This window comes from Podarcis muralis, chromosome 11, assembly GCF_964188315.1.
Source record: "Podarcis muralis chromosome 11, rPodMur119.hap1.1, whole genome shotgun sequence".
NCBI classification, from domain to species: Eukaryota; Metazoa; Chordata; class Lepidosauria; order Squamata; family Lacertidae; genus Podarcis; species Podarcis muralis.
In genome coordinates, this window is record NC_135665.1 from 51414728 (window position 1) to 51432142 (window position 17415).

A 17415-nucleotide genomic window follows, 5' to 3' on the forward strand; every position below is an offset into this window, starting at 1 on the left:
TAGAACTTAATAAATAATATACAGTATTTCAAGGCATAACCCAATAGCCAGACAATACGAAAAAGTAAAAAAGTTGTTATATACAGTTCTCTCATTCTTTGCTCTTTTTCTGGTAAAAAATATATGAAGTGTTGGTACTGGTATCTTGATAAAAAAATACTGTGAGTGTTAGGACAAAATGGCTGCCACAGGCAGCAAAAAAAAAAAAAAAAAAAAAAAGAGGTAACATTACCATACTACACACTAGTACATAATGCATAATGAAAACATTAGGAATAACTTTCTGTCAGTAAGAGCTGTTTGACAGCGGAGTAGTCTCCCTCTGAAGGTTGTGAACTTCCCTTCTTTGGAGGTTTTTAAGCAGAGGTTGGGTGGCCATCTGTCATGGTTGCTTTACCTGAGATTCCTCCATTGCAGTGGGTTGGACTAGATGACCCTCGGGATCCCTTCCAGCTCTGAAATTCTGTGATTCTATGGTTCTATACTAAGCTACAATGTCAAAGTACAGTGGTACCTCGGGTTAAATACGCTTCAGGTTACATACGCTTCAGGTTACAGACTCCGCTAACCTAGAAATAGTACCTCGGGTTAAGAACATTGCTTCAGGATGAGAACAGAAATCGTGCTCTGGCAGCAGGAGGCCCCGTTAGCCAAAGTGTGCTTCAGGTTAAGAATAATTTCAGGTTAAGAACGGACCTCTGGAACGAATTAAGTACTTAACCCGAGGTACCACTGTATACACAATACTGGCATCCCAGCAATAAACTCCCGTGCCCCTGCTAAATATGCCCGTAACCTACTTCTCTCGGATTCAACTATAAAACATAATAGACATCTAATAATATAATGCACATCTAATTATATGTGTCATTAATTTCCCTCCTTATGCACGTACTTGATTCTACATGCCGGAGTATGAATGACTGGCAGGCAGAGAAAGATTTCCATAGAAGTTTGGCACAATGTTCCAATGGCGGACCACAAACCACTTAGGAATCTGAAAGAGCAGACCAGGCTGAAATCCAGTGCCCAATGGGATAAAACAATATTAATGGATAAAAGGATTGATTCTCGTTTAATGACGAATCCTATTCCCCCCTCCCTCCTTCCCTACAAATCTCTCTGGTCCATGGTTTGCTGACCTGTGTCGCAGGATGCTCATGCAATCAACCAGGTTCCGCCATTTAAACTAAGCATCTCCCATCAATCACAGGCATCTCTTGCGCTCAAAGGTCTTGAAACAACGGGCATCTTCCCATTGTCTCAATGTCGACAAATTTTTGGGTGGTTTTTCTTTTTTAAAATGACAATTGGCTTAAGGTATTAATATAAAAAGTAGGTGGCTGCATCTAATGATTTTTTCCTCCGAGTAATCTGAACCATCTGCCTCTGGATACTAAGGAGTTCACTGCGCTAATCCAGATTATGGCTGACAAACTGTTTTCGGCGTAGAGTTTCCTCTAGCTCCGTGCCCTTCAAGATCTGTGTGCAAGGCTGTAGAAATTCCATTTGCCGAATAGTTTACTCTTTTTTCTTTCGAGGTCTGCGTCTCTCTACTCTTGGCTGGTTTTTCAAATTTCGGAAGGGAGCCGGTTTTGGGGCGAAAGCAAAGAAGAACATGGCTTTCCTAATGAAAAGCATGTTGAGCAACCAAGTGAAAAATTTGGGACTTGGTGGAGGGGGTGACGAGGCCAAGGAAGAGGCAGCCCCCGCTGACCCAGCTGCAGCCGCAGGGATGACCCGGGAAGAATATGAGGAATATCAGAAGCAAGTGATAGAAGAAAAGTGAGTATAGATTCCTGTATTATCAGCTTGTAACTGATCCACTGTGTCTCAATCTGTGCACAAGATAATAAAACCACAGGGGACGTATATGGGTAAAGTCTTTGTGCTACTTACTGTCAAGAGATTCCTGTTGATTTTTCATGTCACTATCTCCTTGAGAATTACACCAGGGCATTTTAATTCCCTTCCTCCAGATTACTAAGAGAGGGAAAAGAGAAACATCTTGAGACGTCCCATATAATGATAGCTGTATGAACAGAACCATATTTTTTTGTGGTTAGTGCGTCACAATGTCCCTCAATCCACTGAAACATTTTGACCAGTTCAACAGAATACCTCATTCGGTTGGTTAGTTTTGATTTTATTTCTGTAGACTAAATGAATGGGAGGGAAAGTTGTATTCCCCCCCCCCACCTAAAAATAAATGAATACATGGGGAATTAATGCTCAGTGTTATGTGAGCCTTTGAAAGTGCTATATAATGTGCTTAAAATAATCCCTGGCTTTTTTCCCCTGCGATGAGTCATTACAATTATGCAAAAAAATGGAAAGTATAGTCTGTTGTAATTTAATTCTCTTTACCTAGAGGAGAATCTACTGATTTTAAAATCATAAGCCTTTTTATTTGCCCTTCCTCTGCCCAAACTTTCAAATATACAGCACACACAAGTAACTGTTCTGACTTGTTAAAATGAAGCTGGGTATTTTTAAAGTTGTAGAAAAGCTCTGTGAAATGTTAACACTGTCAAATATACCAGTGATATCAATAATCTGCCTGTACGCTCATGTGAAGGAAAATGAAAGGGGTTCAGTAATAAAAGCATTAAGGCCAAGCACAATTGCAACTCCAAAAACAATTGAATTTCAAATCCCTAGTGCATCATTTTGCTAATGATCAATTACATAATGGTTGTCTAAATCCCACATCTAAGATGATTAAGGGTGAAAGGTTAATGATCTATGGAATTTAAGGCAGACCAGGTTATATTTAGAAGTTGCCATTTCTGTGAGGTGGACTTCTAAACGTATGGAATCTTAAATGCAACTTCTTTATGCTGGACAGTTATTAGCAAAAAAAAGTGTACAGGAGGGAGCGGCCAACCTCCTTCCCTCCTTTAACACCTGGAACAAATACAATCTTTGCATAGGTGAAGGACGCCTTTCAATACTGCTTTTTAAGCCAAATTGCATCAAATGCTAAAAGGTGTTTCTTGGTCGAGAACAGAATTTGCACGTATTTCAAGACTGGAATGAAACTTTTTACACAGAGAAGGGGGAAAAGCTGCCAGTATGGAAATGGGTGATTAAGGGCACTTCTGGATTGTCACCATTTCCAGGTGGGATTCAGTGACATACCAGCAAATTCAGGTAGTGCCATTGAAGTTGTTTTGGAGCTCTTGCGCAACAAACCCGTCCACCATCCCCGACAATCAGACTTTTGGGGGTAAACAAAGTGATGGGGATACTCCCAGCAAAGTGTGGGATGACGCCTGCTTGATCCAACATGGTATAACCTCCCGGCAAACAAATCGGAATGAATGCTGAATAAGCAGCTGGCATTATCGCCCGCAAACCTTGTGCAAGCAAATCATGATGAGTGCTCAATAACCAGGTCATCTGGAAGAGGCCCTACTCATCAAGAGAACTTGGTAATGGGCGCAACGTCCCCGTCCCCCCCCGTAATATCTCTGTTTTACAGCTGAATAGGCTGAAGTTCACAGAGGTTAAATGACTTGCCAAAGGTCACACACTGAATCAGTGGATCAGGCTGGATTAAATGCCTTGTGACCCTCTGGTTTTCCCTCTCCGGTTTTCCCTGTTTCCCTGTATTTGCGACTTCGTCAGATGCTCAGAATGCAGCAGGGCTGCCAAACTGTAAATTCTAGAAGTCTGCAAAGGACAATGTAAGATAAAGCCCACAACCAAATAACCATGGACGTTATTCAGCTATGAAAGTGACAGCACTGGGGACGGGGAATCACACTGACGATGATCTACAGCAGGCTTCCTCAACCTTGGCCCTCCAGATGTTTTTGTCCTACAACTCCCATGATCCCTAGCTAGCAGGACCAGTGGTCAGGGATGATGGGAATTGTAGTCTCAAAACATCTAGAGGGCCGAGGTTGAGGAAGCCTGATCTACACCATACCTTGAAAACACACAGCTCCACACCCCTCCCCCCAAGAATCGTGGGAATTATGGTTTAGCCCCATACAGAGCTATAATTCCCAGCATCCTCAAAAAAACCTAGGATTCTCTGAAGGAATCATAGAATTGTAGAGTTGGAAGGGACCCTGAAGGTCATCAAGTCCAACCCCCCTGCAATGCAGGAATCTCAGCTAAAGTGTCCATGACAGATGGCCATCCAATCTCTGCTTAAAAACCTCCAAGGAAGGAGAGCCCACCACCTTCCAAGGGAGTCTGTTTCACTGTTGAGCAGCTCCTACTGTCAGAAAGTTCTTCCTGATGTTTAGTCAGAATCTCCCTTCTTGTAACTTGTAAACCATTGCTTTGGATCCTACCCTTTGAATTAGGAAAAAACAAGCTTGCTCCATGGGATAGCCCTTTAGATATTTGAAAATCTCCTTCATATCTCCTCTCAGTCTTCTCTTATCAATGCTAAACATACCCAGCTCCCTCAACCGTTCCTCACATGTCTTGTTTCCTAGACCCTTGATCATCTTTGTTGCCCTCCTCTGCACATGTTCCAGCTTGTCAGTAAGCTTCTGAGCTTTGGTCTGCCTGACCTTCTCCCTACAGCTGTTGACTACACGACTATACTCTTCCTTTGCCGTTTCCCCTTTCTTCCATTTCTTATACATGCCCTTCTTAAATCTCAGTTCATCTGTAAGCTCTTTATGCAGCCACACTAGTTTCTTAGAGGCCTCCCACTTTTCTTCCTTGTGGGAATGGTCTGCATTTGTGCTTTCTTTCATACATACATACATACATACATACATGTGTGTGTGTGTGTTTAACATATTTTCAACAATTATTAAACATACTTTTATATCTTATACAATTTTTTTACTTCCATCAATCACATCTGAAAATTTTCCAATTTTTTCACTTAATTTACATTTCTTACTTTCACTATTACATTTAAACATCATAACTAATGTCTCTCTTCTTTCGCTTCTTTGCAATATTTCATATATTTCTCCTTACAAAACTTCTTGTAGTCCTACTAGTGTAATTTGTTGATTACAATCTCTCTTCAAATAGTTCGTATATTTCTTCCAATCTTCTGTAAATCTCTGGTCCCGCAGGTTTCGAATCCTTCCTGTCATTTTATCCAATTCTTCGTAGTCCATTAATTTTGTCTGCCATTCTCCTTTCATCAGAATTTCCTCTTGCTTCCATTTCTGGGCCAAGAATACTCTTGCCGCTGTTGTTGCGTATAAAAACAGGTCTGCATTTGTGCTTTCAGTACTTCACCTTTAAGAAACTTCCATCTATCTTGGACTCTCTTCTCTTTGAGTATTTCTGACCATGGGATACCATTCAGTAATGCTTTAAGCATTTTGAAATTGGCCTTCTTAAAGTTCAGAGTGCATGTTGAACTACACTTAACCTTCCTTCGCCTCTGTATAACGAAACCCAAGAGAACAAGATCACTTCCTCCCAAGGTTCCCTGTACTTCATTGATCAGCTCCTTCCTGTTGGTGAGGACCAGGTCTAAGATAGATCCCTTTGTTGCTCCTCCCACTTTCAGGGAAATGAAATAGTCAGCGAGGCAACAGAGGAATTTGTTGGACCTTACATTCTTGGCAGAGATACCCCAACAGATACAGTGGTACCTCAGGTTACATACGCTTCAGGTTACAGACTCCTCTAACCCAGAAATAGTACCTCGGGTTAAGAACTTTGCTTCAGGATGAGAACAGAAATCGGGCTTCGGCGGTGCGGCAGCAGCAGGAGGCCCCATTAGCTAAAGTGGTGCTTCAAGTTAAGAACAGTTTCAAGTTAAGAATGGACCTCCAGAACGAATTAAGTACTTAACCCGAAGTACCACTGTATTGGGGTAGTTGAAGTCTCCCATGACTCTCCTTTTTGAATGTTTGGCAATCTGCTGTAGGAAAGCAACGTCCAAATATTCAGTTCGGCTTAGAGGTTTATAGCAGACACACTGAAAGGTCACAGCTGTTTCTCTCTCTTACAGTTTTTACTCATATACTCTCCATCAGCCTTCATGGTTCTCTTCACATGTATACGCACCCTTTACATATAATGCTACAACTCCTCTCTTTCTGTCTGGTCTATTCCTTTTGAATAGGTTATGCCCCTCAATTTCTACATTCCAGTTACGAGTCTCCCCCACCAGGTTTCAGTAATGCCTTTTAGGCCATATTTGCAAAGTAGCAGCTTCCTTCTGAACTCCCATCTTTGCATATCTCTCCAGGATGATCCTGCAGTATGGTGCTACATATCCAGTAGAGGTCTTCTGCTAAAAGCCACCCCATGTGTCTTGACTGGTGATTGAGGAAGGAACCATTCTAACCTCCTCTTAAACTTTGCCTTCCTTCCACACCCACCCAAAGGCCTTCACTTCCCAGTTTCAGAAGCATGGCTTTAAGCTAAGTGCTTACTAGAGGCCCAAAGCAATGCACATGTCCCTCTGAACTTCCATGTTCAGAGACAGTAGGTGCTAAGGATACCATTCTTCATCTTGCCTATCTTAGGGACTTCCTTAAGGCCATTGTTGGAAGCAGGATGCTGCAGTAGATGGAACTAATGTCTGGTCCAGCACAGCTCTTTAGATGCTGCCCAACTACTAGTATTGCTTTTGTATGTTAATTTCACTGAATACTAGTTGCTGGAGGGAGGTATTGCTCTCCTCTGCTGCTGGACTTCCCAGAGGCATCTGGCTGGCCACTGGGAGAACAGGATGCCCCTGGTCTGACCTGGAAGGGCTCCGCTTATGTTCTTGCTTATTTATTTATACAATTTATATGCAATTGTATAATTGACGGGGTGAGCTCCCGTTGCTCGGTCCCTGCTCCTGCCAACCTAGCAGTTCAAAAGCACATCAAAGTGCAAATAGATAAATAGGTACCATTCTGGTGGGAAGGTAAACGGCGTTTCCGTGCACTGCTCTGGTTTGCCAGAAGCGGCTTAGTCATGCTGGCCACATGACCCAGAAGCTGGTCACGTGACCCGGAAGCTGGTCACATGACACCGGCTCCCTCAGCCAATAAAGCGAGATGAGCGCCGCAACCCCAGAGTCGGCCACGACTGGACCTAATGGTCAGGGGTCCCTTTACCTTTACCTATATGCAATAGTCTCAAAATCGCAATACAGTGGTACCTCGGGTTAAGAACTTAATTCGTTCTGGAGGTCCGTTCTTAACCTGAAATTGTTCTTAACCTGAGGCACCACTTTAGCCAATGGGGCCTCTGGCTGCCGCTGTTGCATCCTGAAGCAAAGTTCTTAACCTGAGGTACTATTTCTGGGTTAGCAGAGTCTGTAACTTGAAGCATCTGTAACCAGAGGTACCACTGTACAAAAAAGAATAAAAATCAGTTAAAACTATGAAATCAAACTCCAGTTAAAATGCCTGCTGGGAGAGATAGATAGATGATAGACAGACAGACAGATGATAGATAGATAGATAGATAGATAGATAGATAGATAGATAGATGATAGATGATAGATAGATAGATAGATAGATAGATAGATAGATAGATAGATGATAGATAGATGATAGATAGATAGATAGATAGATGATAGATAGATAGATAGATAGATAGATAGATAGATAGATAGATAGATAATAGACAGATAGATGATAGATAGATAGATGATAGATAGATAGATAGATAGATAGATAATAGATAGATAGATAGATAGATAGATGATAGATAGATAGATAGATAGATAGATATAGATAGATAGATGATAGATAGACAGACAGACAGACAGATATAGGTTTTGGAATGTCAGTCGGGAGGATGGCGGCCTGTCGGACCTCCTCTGGATGGGAGTTCTACAAAACTGGGCTCCCAGTACTAAACACATGGCTTCTGGTGGATCCTAGCTGTGGGAGACCAGCAACAGTGTCTCCTCCAAAGACCAGGTCTGAGATAGCTCAGTTGGCATGAGACTCATAGTCTCAGAGTTGTGGGTTTGAACCCCAAGTTGGGCAAAAGATTATCTGCATCGCAGGGGGGTTGGACTAGATGACCCTCATGTTTCCAACTCTATGATTCCATGATCTCGGTAATTGGGCTGGGATATATGGGATTAGGCAGTCCTTGAGGTATCCTGGGCCCAAATGGTTAGGGCTAGAAATGGGTTAGTGTGTAATGCAGCCCAGAGGACTCATTGTTGAGAGCTGGTTGCTGGGAGTAAAGTACAGTTCGCAATATTCTTTGGGATTTTGGGGGGATGTGCTTTAAGTGCATGGTGTGCATGTAATCATTTCCTTCGTTATGTTATTAGAATATCTATCTTGCGCTTGTGCGGTTTTCCGCAATTTCTTCTGTGGTGCGGCCTTCCTTGCCAATTTCTTAGCCATCCATGATGACAAAACCTCCCATTTCTGTTCCCAGGATGGAAAGAGATGCAGCCTTTGCAACAAAAAAGGCCGAGAGAGCCGTCCTGAGGGTCCATTTGCGAGAGAAGTACAGACTCCCAAAGGTAAGATCAGATGTGTTTGGGGTTTGGTTTTTTTAAAGCAAACTTTTGTTTTAATGTTTTCCCTCTGCCCTGTCTCAGTAGCCCAGGGGCTGGCAAACTAAGGCTCGTGGGCCGGATCAGGCACAATTGCCCTCCGGATCAGGCACAATTGCCCTCCTACCTTGATTTCAGCAAGGCATTTGACAAGGTGCCCCATGATATTCTTGTAAAGAAGCTGGTAAAATGCGGTCTTGACTATGCTACCACTCAGTGGATTTGTAACTGGCTGACTGACCGAACCCAAAGGGTGCTCATCAATGGTTCCTCTTCATCCTGGAGAAGAGTGACTAGTGGGGTGCCACAGGGTTCTGTCTTGGGCCCGGTCTTATTCAACATCTTTAGACTCAAGGGCATCCTGATCAAATTTGCAGATGACACCAAACTGGGAGGGGTGGCTAACACCCCAGAGGACAGGATCACACTTCAAAACGACCTTGACAGATTAGAGAACTGGGCCAAAACAAGCAAGATGAACTTTAACAGGGAGAAATGTAAAGTATTGCACTTGGGCAAAAAAAATGAGAGGCACAAATACAAGATGGGGGACACCTGGCTTGAGAGCAGTACATGTGAAAAGGATCTAGGAGTCTTGATTGACCACAAACTTGACATGAGCCAACAGTGTGACGCGGCAGCTAAAAAAGCCAATGCAATTCTGGGCTGCATCAATAGGAGTATAGCATCTAGATCAAGGGAAGTAATAGTGCCACTGTATTCTGCTCTGGTCAGACCTCACCTGGAGTACTGTGTCCAGTTCTGGGCACCACAGTTCAAGAAGGACACTGACAAACTGGAACATGTCCAGAGGAGGGCAACCAAAATGGTCAAAGGCCTGGAAACGATGCCTTATGAGGAACGGCTAAGGGAGCTGGGCATGTTTAGCCTGGAGAAGAGGGTGATAAGGGGTGATATGAAAACCATGTTCAAATATATAAAAGGATGTCATATAGAGGAGGGAGAAAGGTTGTTTTCTGCTGCTCCAGAGAAGCGGACACGGAGCAATGGATCCAAACTACAAGAAAGAAGATTCCACCTAAACATTAGGAAGAACTTCCTGACAGTAAGAGCTGTTCGACAGTGGAATTTGCTGCCAAGGAGTGTGGTGGAGTCTCCGTCTTTGGAGGTCTTTAAGCAGAGGCTTGACAACCGTATGTCAGGAGTGCTCTGATGGTGTTTCCTGCTTGGCAGGGGGTTGGACTCGATGGCCCTTGTGGTCTCTTCCAACTCTATGATTCTATGAATCCGGCCCGCGGATGGTTCTGGAATCGCCGCTTGGATTGGCATGATCGTTCAGGCTGCGTCATATTTTTTTGCATTTTTTTTCAGGCACTATTTTTTGCCACCCCCCATCCCCCCCCCCCACACACTGCGGTGGCACCTCCTCCCTCCCTCTTCTTAGCTTCTCCCCGCCCTGCGGGGGAAGGGAGCTGGGCTTTGATTGGTGCCAGCCAATCCAAAGCCTCACCACCCGCCCTCCAGCCTCTCCGTCCATGGCCACGCGGTGGGCATCATGACGGGCACCGTGGGGATTTGGCTGGAGCTTGGTGCGTCTGCTGGCCCTGCGCCTGGGAAAGCTGGCCTGGAAAGAAGAGGCGCCGCCACCGCCGGCAGCTCCCAACCACAGGCAGAGCAGCGTAGGAGGCAGGAACGAAGGGGCTGGGCTGAGGGAAAGAGAGAAGCCCCCCTCCGCTGCGTGTGTGTGTGCAGTCCGGCCCGCCACAAGGTCTGAGGGTCGGTGAACCGGCCCCCTCCCTAAAAAGTTTGCTAACCCCTGCAGTAGCCCATCATTTTTAAACAAAATGTAAAATGTCCCTTGTTGGGGTTGCAATCAGTACAAGAGGGAACAACATATATTGTTTAACTATTAACCTAAAGATATATATGCGTGTGTGTTCTTGCCTACTTTTCTGTGTGGAGAGAGAGAGAGAGAGAATACATATACATATACATATACACTTTTAGAAGACATCTGAAGGCAGCCCTGTTTAGGGAAGTTTTTAATGTGTGACATTTTAATGTATTTTTTATCTTTGTTGGAAGCTGCCCAGAGTGGCTGGGGAAACAAATAAGATGGGTGGGGTACAAATAATAAAGTATTATTATTATTATTATTATTATTATTATTATGTGTGTGTGTGTGTGTGTGTGTATTATTACAGACAGACACACATGTGGAAAAGTACGGTAGAATTGTTGTCCTCTCCAGCCTGATTTACCAGAGACCCCTTGACTGTTTTCTTTTTCAGTGTCCCTGCTCCTGTGCATTAAACGGCACCCTGGGATATATAAACGAAGCCAGTGACACCTTTTAGGGAGAGAGGGCTAGTTTTCAGAGGGCAGTCCTCTATTCAAAGATGGAGGGCTGCTCAGTCCAGGCCTGGTTTAAGGATAAAGAACCATTATTCAGGGAGAGCAGATGAGGCCCCTAAGTTGCCCATCAGCAGTGATCACCCTGGCAGCATGTTGTACAGGCACACAGATCACACACTCACTGTATTTCCCACTAGTCTTCTCCACTATAGTGCTATTTAAATTATTTCTCAATTTGCATGTGTATACATTTAAAGATGCCTATGTGAATTGAATGCGAATTCCCTGCTCCACTTTTGTCCTCTTTCTTGGCAATGTATATAAACTGAGATCTTCAGTGCTGCTGATGCCTTGGGGGTGAAGGGAGGCAAGAGCAGCTGCAAATAGCCTTCCACTTGCCTTTGCCTCCCCCCTTCCCTCCTCCCAAATCCACAGTATATCCAACCTTTCGTTAAAATGCAACATATCAAAGAAAACAGACCAAACCCATAAAACCACACCTGAAAAACGGCAACAATTCGGCAGCATAAACACCAGTTCCATACATCAGCCGCCTCCAGAGGCCCGAGGGAAAGAATATGTATAAACCTGACACTGAAAGGTTGTTATTGGGGCTGGGGTTGGGGGGACACGACACAACTGTCTCCAGTGGGAGGAAGTTCCACAGGCAGGGTGCCATAACAGAGATGAACACTCCCCAGAGCCAAGTCTAATGCAGATCTAACTTTCTGCCACCCACTAACATACAAACGGGAACGTCTTAAAACGTGTGTATCTGAACATTAGTGGAAGCAGGTGAGGCGAATGGCAAAGCTACCTGGGGAGCCTAATGCCTTTTCTACGGGAAGTTTAAAGCTTTATATAAGTCTGAAGTGTTTTTCATCACCAGGCCAGAACATTGCGTGACTACAGTCTGCAATTGAATGACATGGTGGCTAAATCTTGGTTATTAGGTTTTAACAGCTGGACTTAGTTTCTAAGTATAGAGAGAGAGAGGCTGTGTGACTTTCTGCCTGCATTTTGTTTACTGTTCAGCAGTATAAAGCTACAAGAAAAATCCTGTGTTAGTAGTTCAGCACACATTCTGAGAGTATTGTTACACATGCTCCAATTCAAGCAGTGAGATTTGATGGGTTTCAGTTTTTACTCTAAGGTTTCTCTTGCCACATAAGGAGCCTACAAGCTTGAAATTTGAAGTCTGAATCCTAAAGTTGGAAGGGACCACAAGGATCATCTAGTCCAACCCCCTGCAATGCGGGAATCTTTGACCCGATTTGGGACTCAAACCCATTACCCTGAGATTACGAGTCTCATGCTTGACTTACAACTAAGAGCACAAAGCATAAATGTATTGCAATAAAAGCCGTGCACTAATCAATAAAACAGGCCCTATAAAACAGCAGCAAAACTTTAGCAGCTAAAACTTATCACCGATAGACAGAAAAATAACCAGAATCCATCAAATGCCTGGGGAGAAGAGTGTTGTGAAAAGGATGTTAATGATGGCGCCAGGCAGACCTTGCTGGGAAGAGCATTCCACAAGTGGGGAGCCACAACCGAAAAGGCCCTCACCTTGTCACCATCCTTCAAACTTCCTGGTGGGGAGGGCACCTGGAGGATAACCTGAGAGGAAGAGCAAAGGGTCTGGATGGGTTCATATTGGGAAAAGTGGGGTGAGAAAATGATAGCTTGGTAATGAAACATTGTTAGTCGAAAGCTCACTTTTGCTGTGCCGTCTTAGAAGGGGCATGGTTAAGGAGGTGTGTCTATGGGAGCGGTCATGAAGGGCACCTGTACTTCAGCATATATCACTTTGCCACTGGTTGGCACAGGATATGCCTGTCAGGATTGGACCAAACCATCAATTGTGTGTATGTGTGTGGTGGAGTCCAGCCCAGCCACAATCTCATAACAATGTTGTTCCAGGTGGGCATGTTCTTTAGGACTACCGTAACTCCAAAAGCTGCAGATCCACAGGAGTGGCAGCCTTGTGTGGTCAACATGGAGACCCCAGGCGCATAGAATTGTACGCACAGAAGTAGGAATTCAATGCTGTGCTAAGGTCATCATTCCTTCAGGTCAAGCATTTCAGTTTGCCAGACAAAACAATTGCCCTTTCCTCCCTGCTCTTCCCTGTTCCAAGCATTCTCTGACTCACCCAAAGACAATTTTGGTGGGGCATGGGGGAAGAGATGGGGGTAAAGGGCTTCTGCTGACAGCACTCACTGTTTGAACCCCACCCATAACCTCTCCTTTCCAGATATCCTGCTGAAGGCTTGAATGCCAGTGGGGCTGGTTCAGTGGCTGTAGTGCTACAGTTCCCTATCCATTTGTTTACAGACCAAAAGGAGCAAAGAGGCCTATATGGTTGTGAGTTTGTTGTCTGGTTACACTGCAAATGGGCCTATCACCACTGTTTTGACTCCAGGAGTTTGCAGATACCATGTGTCCCTATTTTCCAGGGACGTCCCTGATTTAGAGAAGCTGCCCCAGTTTCTGATCAATCCCAGAATGTCCCCCTTTTCCTTAGGATGTCTCTATTTTCACTGGAGAAATGTTGGAGGGTATGGATTATCCGACCCCCAAGCCATCTGAAAACAATCCTGTATAGGGAAGTTCTTTAATGTTTAATGTTTTATTACTTTTTTATATCTGTTGGAAGCTGCTCAGAGTGACTGGGGCAACCCAGTAAGATGTGTGGGGTATAAATAGTAGAATTATCATTATGGAATGGGACGTCCCTATTTTCATCAGAGGAATGTTGGAGGGTATGAAATACTTAAAGCTTTCCTAAGAGCTGTGTGGTGGTCCCTAGAATGGGCACTTCACTTGAAGTGGTGAGTCTTCGATAAGTGCACTTGACAGGTCTGTGTGAGAAACAACCGTTACAAAGAGGGGGTGAGAAAGTGCAAGAGCCATGAATTAAGTCAAGAATTGCACAGTGGCATATCATTGTGGTGTAATGGTTAGTGTTGGACCAGGACTTGGGAGACCTGGGTTTGAATCTGCACTCAGCCATGAAGATCACTGGGTGGCCTTGGGCCAGCCACTGTCTCTCAGAACAGCCTACCTCACAGGGTTGTTGCGTGAGGATAATGGGGTGGGTGAGAACCAAGTACACCACCCTAGGTTCCTTGGAGGAAAAGGTGGGACATAAATGTAATAATAAAATAAAATAAATAGAGACAAATTGTCAAGAGTTGTGAGCAACGGAGGCACTGGCAGATCCAGGGTAACCCCAAGGTTTGCAGAAGCACAACATTTTGTTGTTGTTGTTTAGTCGTTTAGTCGTGTCCGACTCTTCGTGACCCCATGGACCAGAGCATGCCAGGCACTCCTGTCTTCCACTGCCTCCCGCAGTTTGGTCAAACTCATGCTGGTAGCTTCGAGAACCCTGTCCAACCATCTCGTCCTCTGTCGTCCCCTTCTCCTTGTGCCCTCCATCTTTCCCAACATCAGGGTCTTTTCCAGGGAGTCTTCTTTTTCATGAGGTGGCCAAAGTATTGGAGCCTCAGCTTCATGATCTGTCCTTCCAGTGAGCACTCAGGGCTGATTTCCTTCAGAATGGAGAGGTTTGATCTTCTTGCAGTCCATGGGACTCTCAAGAGTCTCCTCCAGCACCATAATTCAAAAGCATCAATTCTTCGGCGATCAGCCTTCTTTATGGTCCAACTCTCACTTCCATATACAGTATAGATAGATGATAGATGATAGGTAGATAGATAGATGATGATAGATAGATAGATAGATGATAGATAGATAGATAGATAGATAGATAGATAGATAGATGATAGATAGATGATAGATAGATAGATAGATAGATAGATAGATAGATAGATAGATAGATGATAGATAGATAGATGATAGATGATAGATGATAGATGATAGATGATAGATGATAGATAGATAGATGATAGATAGATAGATAGATAGATAGATGATAGATAGATAGATAGATAGATGATAGATAGATAGATAGATAGATAGATAGATAGATAGATGATAGATAGATGATAGATAGATGATAGATAGATAGATGATAGATAGATTAATAGATAGATAGATGATAGATAGATAGATAGATAGATAGATAGATAGATAGATAGATATCTGTGTATCTGAAGAAGTGTGCATGCACACGAAAGCTCATACCAAGAACTAACTTAGTTGGTCTTTAAGGTGCTACTGGAAGGAATTTTTTTTGTTTTGACTATGGCAGACCAACATGGCTACCCATCTGTAGATAGATAGATAGATAGATAGAGATAGATAGAGGGGGGAATCTAAGTGGGAAACTTCTAAATACAGCCCACAGAGGACTAAGGCAGAAAGCAGGGAGACTGTTGAGAGGGAGTGGGAAAGAACTGAAAACCAAGTGTGCACACAACTGGGGCTGATGGACGTTGTAGGCCAAAACATCTGGAGAGATTCTAGCTTGGCAAAGGTAGATTTAGCCTCATGTGTATTTTGGACCTGAGCAAATGGAGCATCACAATTTCCTCTTTATGATCAGTTTACTAACTGATATGAATAGCGGAAGGAACGCTTGGGCATCCTGAACATTTTAAGGCAGGGATGGGGAATCCCTGGCTCCCCAGATGCTGGACTCCAATTGCCACCAGCCACTGATGGCCATTGATGAGGGAGGCTGGAATTTGTAGCAGCCCATCAACATCTGGAAAGCCACATGTTCCCCACCCCTGATTTAAGGCCTTGCCAAAAGAGGGAATTGATTTACCTGGGGCAAGAAAACTGGGGCTGTCCTTAGGTGAAGGAAATGGAAAAGTAAACGCTTCATATATAAAACATGGCATTCTTCAAAGGTTTAAAATGCTCCGTTCCTCAAACCACTCAGCCAAATGAGTGCGGTGCACTTTGAAATTCCCTTTCCCGTTGTAATGCTCCCTTTTAATCCAGTGGTAATGCAAGCAAAATTCAGAGCCATTTGAATCAGGGAGACGGATACATTAGTTTAATTGGGGATTAAACCAAATTCATCTTCCTACTTCTGACCGCAGTGAACGTGCATATCCACACTGCAGGCTCAAACTGGCTTAGGGAACTCTGGGAATTATACTTCTCTGAGGGGCAAGAGGAATCTGGACCAGAAATTGCTCAGCACTTCGCAGGGCTACTGTTCCCTGACTTTAGTCTACATTGCTTTGGGGGCAGGGAATGGGTCTAGTAGACCCAATTTGAGTCGCACAACTCAAATTGATTAATTTTTGTTGTTGTATATATTTCAGCAACCCTGAATTTTGAGAGTCAGTAGCACAGATGTTGTAAGCAACCCAATTAAAGAAGATAACAGTGGTTACTCGGAGCTCGTTGCTGGTTGTGGAGGAGCCCCCATAACAATTCAAGCTTCAGGGCCCCCCAGAATGGATGTCCACCACTGCTAAGACCCCATGATGATTTTGTTCATCACTTGTATCTCTCTGCGCAGCTCGGTAGTTCTATACCTGATAGGCATCAAAGGGGTTGGTCTTCCAGATATGCAGACCAAAAAGAGCAGATCCCCATTTGTCATGCGTTTGTGACATTGCTAGAGTTACAATGAAGTCCAAGAAATGAACACAGATATTAATAATAATAAATTTTTATTTATATCCAGCCCTCCCCAGCTGAAGCTGAGCTCAGAGCGGATAACAACAGTAAAATGATACAACATTCTAAAATCATTTCATTATAAAATCAGTTCAAATCAGATTAATGGCAACCATTGGGCTAGAGTTCTGTGAGGATTGCCAAAGGAGGGGGTCAGGCTGTGCCCTGGCCAAAGGCCTGGTGGAACAGCTCTGTCTTGCAGGCCCTGCAGAAAGATGTCAAGTCCCGCAGGGCCCTAGTCTCTTGTGACAGAGCGTTCCACCAGATCGGGGCCACTGCCGAAAAAGCCCTGGCTCTGGTTGAGGCCAGCCTAACCTCTCTGTGGCCCGGGACCTCCAAGATAAGCCCAACCATCGCTGCCACCAAAACTAAAAGAAGCCTCTCCAGACATCTTGTTTATTGGGCATTCATGATAGCTTGTGCTCATGATTTTATTGGGGCAGTTACATGCAATCCCACTTTTTTCTTTTTTTGTATATAATTTTTATTAGTTTTCTTTTCTAACAACGAATATCAAAATCATTTCCAAACATACATTCTACATTCCACCACCCCCTTCCCATTGACCTCCTTCAGTTACCCCTCTGGTTTGTTACATCAAATGATACAATCTGCTATTCCTTGTCTGTCAAAATGTTATTACATTGTTATTCTTCATGTTAAATAAAGTTGTGAATGTTTATTCAAATCCTGCAACCGAGTCCATTCCTTTCAGTTGTTTCTGCAGATAGTTTATGAAAGGTTCCCATTCTTTTTATAAATCACTGCTGTCTTTTTCATGTAGCTTATCCATTAGCTTTGCTAATTCCGCATAGTTCATCGATTTTTCCTGCTATTGTGCTTTCGAAGATATTTCTCCAGTCTTCCAGTTTTGTGCTATTAGGATTCTTGCTGCTGTTGTCGCATACATGAATATTTTCCATTTCGCTTTCAGCAGTCCTTGATCAGAAATACCTAGTAAAAATGCTTCTGTTTTTTAAACAAACGTCATTTTAAACATTTTTTTCAGTTCGTTATATATCATCTCCCAATTT

General features: G+C 43.7%; 1 protein-coding gene across 1 annotated transcript in view; it reads left to right on the plus strand.

Annotated features, from left to right (window-relative positions):
* Window positions 1-290: 290 nt before the first annotated feature.
* CPLX4 (complexin 4) overlaps window positions 291-17415 on the plus strand; it is a 35644-nt gene continuing 18519 nt past the window's right edge. The window contains exons 1-2 of the mRNA XM_077936451.1: window positions 291-1785; window positions 8338-8425. Of these exons, the coding sequence (XP_077792577.1) occupies window positions 1619-1785; window positions 8338-8425 (255 nt within the window). The 5' untranslated portion in view covers window positions 291-1618. The remainder of the gene's footprint in view (window positions 1786-8337; window positions 8426-17415) is intronic.